At 43.9% G+C, this 4,564-nt stretch overlaps 1 protein-coding gene across 1 annotated transcript in view; it reads left to right on the plus strand.

Moving 5' to 3' along the window:
• Nucleotides 1-4,564, plus strand: part of LOC104622030 (hemicentin-1-like) — a gene marked incomplete at its 5' end in the record, with an annotated part of 153,062 nt that overhangs the window by 133,793 nt on the left and 14,705 nt on the right. Inside the window, 5 exon segments of the mRNA XM_010288684.1 lie at nt 1,311-1,481; nt 1,940-2,089; nt 2,418-2,555; nt 2,886-3,007; nt 4,472-4,564. The exon segment at nt 4,472-4,564 is cut by the window's right edge and continues 160 nt beyond it. Of these exon segments, the coding sequence (XP_010286986.1) occupies nt 1,311-1,481; nt 1,940-2,089; nt 2,418-2,555; nt 2,886-3,007; nt 4,472-4,564 (674 nt within the window).

Raw genomic sequence — 4,564 nt, forward strand, 5'->3', positions numbered from 1 at the left:
GACAGCCAGCTGAACATGAGCCGGCAGTGTGCCCAGGTGGCCAAGAAGGCCAACAGCGTCCTGGCCTGTATCAGCAGTAGTGTGGCCAGCAGGAGCAGGGAAGTGATTGTGCCCCTGTACTCAGCACTGGTGAGGCCGCACCTCGAATCCTGTGTTCAGTGTTGGGCCCCTCACTACAAGAAGGACGTTGAGGTGCTGGAGCGTGTCCAGAGAAGGGCAACGGAGCTGGTGAGGGGTCTGGAGCACAAGTCTGATGACAAGCGGCTGAGAGAACTGTGGGTGCTTGGTCTGGAGAAGAGGAGGCTGAGGGGAGACCTTATCGCTCTCTGCAGCTACCTGAAAGGGGGTTGTGGTGAGGTGGATGTTGGCCTCTTCTCCCAAGTAACCAGCTTGGGAGACAAGAGGACAAGAGGAAATGGCCACAAGTTGTGCCAGGGGAGGTTTAGACTGGATATTAGGAAAAATTTCTTCACTGAGAGGGTGGTCAAGCATTGGCTGCCCAGGGAGGGGGTAGAGTCACCATCACTGGAAGTGTTCAAAAGACATGTGGATGTGGCGCTTCAGGTCATGGTTTAGTGGGCATGGTGGTGTTGGGTTGACGGTTGGACTTGATGACCTTAAAGGTCCTTTCCAACCTGAATGGCTCTGTGATTCTGTAATTTCATACCTGTGCAATCTCAGATATTTTCTTGGTAGGAGTAAAAGCACCCAAACCTCTAGACAGGAAGGCTGTGTCCTCAGTGACAGCCTACCAAAAACTATGACAGGAGAGTCTGAATATTGACAGCTGTTCTTTGCAAACTGATTTGTGATGGGTCTGCATACATGTGGCAATGTTTTTTAGTTTAGAAATCAGCTTCTATGTAGCCTGATACTTTCAGGGAACAGATGCAGAGAGTGGCAGGAGGTATCTCTGCAGAACCTCCCAGGGAGAGCAGCTGGCAGATGTCAGGCAGTGGTTGGTTGTGTATCTCATGGTCAGCCATGAAGCGTGGTACCTCTTCAACATGACAGAGGGAAGAATATGACCCAGCTCTTTTTAAATCTCCAACCATTATTCTGGAATCATCCCCTGGCAGAGACTCCCTGTCTCCAGTGCAGCTGATACACAAACAAAACTTTAAAGGTGGTGTGTTTCGGAGGTGAGAGGTCTTGACGCCTGCCCCTTAAGGTGGTGGTGTCATCCTTTCAGCTGCTTCCTTTTCTCTACCATATTGGTTCCATCAGGAAGGAGTGACACAAAAGCATCTCTGATGCAGCCTGACACATCTGAAATGAAAAGTCGCTTTCTTCATTCCTTCTTTCCTCAGTGGATGGAAACTGGGGGCAGTGGCAAACATGGAGCCAATGCTCTGCTTCCTGTGGAGGAGGCGAGCAGACCCGAATACGCCTGTGCACCAATCCAGCCCCGTTAAATCGTGGACGTCCTTGTCCTGGAGACTCCTCCCAGATATCCAGGTGTAACACCCAAGCATGTCCCGGTGAGTTAACTTAGAGCCTGCATGCGAGGACAATACGGTGAAAGCCTGTCGCACACCTAATTTGACTGGTGCTCTCCCATGTCTTGGCCAGTTGACCGAGTAATTTATTTTTTTGGCTTAAATCTCCCCTGCACCTTCAGCTGGATCTGTTTTTTTGGTAACCTGTTACATAGCCCTAGAGAATGCTGTTCAACAGTTGCTGCTTTTCAGACAGAGGTGAGTGCATAAGGCGATTCCCATGTTACTGTGCAGATATCTCAGACCACGTATGTACAGCATGCTGTTATTTGCAGGTTGTGAGCTTTAATCTTACAAATAATTTAGTAATATATGCAGAAATATCCTTACTTCTTCAAATGCTGGACAGTATTTCTGAATTTTCCCTTCCCCAAAATATCGGAAGGCAGAGTTTTCACAGGTTTGGTTTTTTCCCTTCCTCCCTTCCCTCCCCTTCACAGGTGGGCCTTCACGTGCCAAAGGCAGCGTCATTGGAAATATTAATGATATTGAATTTGGAATTGCTTTCCTGAATGCCACAGTAACGGACAGCCCTGACTCTGACACTAGAGTAATACAAGCAAAGATTACAAACGTCCCTCGGAGCCTTGGTAGGCTTTTTTTTTAGTTTTTATCCCTTTTTTTTCCCTTGAGACAGGCTGTGCAATGTCGGTTTTCGCCACTTCATTAAGTGTCACTGAAGAAACTGATATAAACTTTTCATAGACAGAGGGAGGAAAAGGGAATTTCAATATTTACTTTTAGTACATTAGTATTTGTAAAATGATTCCTCTGAATATACCAATACCTATTTTTTTTTCCCGCTGTAAATCTTAAGGGTTACACTAGTTTTAGGTCTTTATATTCAACTCCTACTGATGTGGGTGGCATGATGCTAGGAAAAAAAAGCTCTCAAATGTTATGTGGCATTTCTTTCAGGTCCGGCGATGAGAAAGCTTGTTTCTATACTCAGCCCAGTTTATTGGACAACTGCAAAAGAAATTGGGGAAGCAATGAATGGGTTTACGCTCACTGATGCGGTCTTCAAGAGAGAAACTCAAGTGGAGTTTGCAACCGGTTGGTTACCGGTGATATGCCATCGCTTTCTGTTTCCAATAAGCTTGATAGATACTGCATTTCTTAAAAAATAGCATATAACTGTTGCTGAATTTTGAGTCTTGTGCTTACACCAATATTTTCTGAATGACTGTGGCTTTCTGAGCCTTAAAGAGAGCTTTTAGAGCTGTAATTTGAAACAAGTAGTGTTTTTTATTATAAGCATGGTACCCCTTATAAAACTATGAGTGTAAAATAACTGGTCAGGGGATCCCAATTCAGATACTTTGTGGCTAATGTCAGTCTCTGGTTAGGATGGTTTATAAATCAATGTGCTCTTAAAACTCATAGGTGAGATTCTGCGAATGACGCATATTGCCCGGGGCTTGGATTCAGACGGAGCCTTGCTGCTGGATGTTGTTGTCAGTGGCCACGTGCTGCAGCTCCAGTCAGTAGCTGATGTCAACGTGAAGGTAAAGCTGCTCGAGATACCCCCACCTTCCCTCATCGATATGTAACTTCCTCTCTCGTCTATATTAAAGCAGTAGACACTAAGTCCTGAAAACTGTTTTACTGTAAGTAACTTGCTTGGTCCCTGGCTTAAGTGACAGGTGTTAACATGGCCTTTGAAAACAAAAAGTTGTCGTCAGGAAGGTAGCATTGGGCACCAAGATTTTTAGATGCTAGAAGGTAGTATTGAGCAGCATCTTTGGGGCTAGTTCTCACCTGCAGGCACATCAGGTGTTGCTTTCAGTAGAGCTGTAAAGGTGCATCTCAAACCTGTCTGACTTTTTGGCTTCCCCGAGGATGACATCTCTTTTACAACATGGCACCTTGCAAAAATTCCTGAACTTTACTGGTGATTTGTTTGCAGCTACAATTACACTAGTCTGGCAGAGAAACATCCCTGTGGCTGATAAAGTTGCAAAGAAAGGGGATTAACAGATTATGAATCAGATGACATCACAGGCTATTTTATGCGTTCCTACCACACACACTGTCATGATGCTGTTAATGACGTGCTCCTTTCTCTGCTACAGCATGAAAACTTGCTCTTGTGGAGATACCTATTCTGGCAGACAGTCCTATTGTGCAATTCATCTGAAATACTTTACAGAATTTGCTTTTTCAAAGGGTGACACTTCTCTGTGAACGCTTAGGGAGGGCAGATCGCACGATCGTACGGCAAAAGGTTGGGATCTTGCTGCTGAATTGCTCTGCCTGTTGTTTCTAGGAGATGTTCTCTGCTGCTCCTAGTAAAACAGCTTCTGTCACTGACCTTGTACTCCTGATAGAAAGATGGAGTTCAAAGGGACAGTTTTTCTTTTTGGTTTAGAGTAATCCATGAAAAACATTTTGCTTGGTATAATACGTGGTATTAAAGTTGTGGTTTAAAACCAGGTGTGTGATAAATGGTTTTACTGTGAAAGAAGGAACATTCCTTGAAGTTGTTTCTATAAAGGTAGTAATTAGTGGTAGGTAACCAGTGAAAATGTTTTAATATATTAATCCCACAGCACAATAAATATACATGAAGTTCTTGATATTTTGTGGCATAATTTTTCTCTATTAATTGTTTAGCCCATGTTGTCAGCATCTGAATTAGAATTAAAAAAATATATATATTTACAGCTCAAAAGATTGTTATTGAACAATAAGATCATTTTCAGGTTTTTTTGGAAATGCTCTGCTGTGGCCCCCATTATCAGGATCCTCAATACCACAGCCTGCTGCTTCTTTAAAGGAATATACCAGATGCTGTTAAGATTCAACAGTTAAAATAAGAGTAAAAAAGGCATGTGTTGTGTGAAACAGGGTTTGTTCAGCTCTTAAGAGAAAAACCCTTTCTCAGAATACACGTCATAGTGTTTTACACACGAAGACCAGAGCGGTGGTGGCTGTACGCAGTGGCTGATGCCTGAATCTTGCCCTTTCAGGATTACACAGAAGACTATATTCAAACCGGCCCCGGGCAACTGTATGCCCATTCTACTCGTCTTTTCACTATAGATGGAGTTAGTGTTCCCTAC

The sequence above is a fragment of the Phaethon lepturus genome, unplaced genomic scaffold (assembly GCF_000687285.1).
Source record: "Phaethon lepturus isolate BGI_N335 unplaced genomic scaffold, ASM68728v1 scaffold14566, whole genome shotgun sequence".
NCBI lineage: Eukaryota > Metazoa > Chordata > Aves > Phaethontiformes > Phaethontidae > Phaethon > Phaethon lepturus.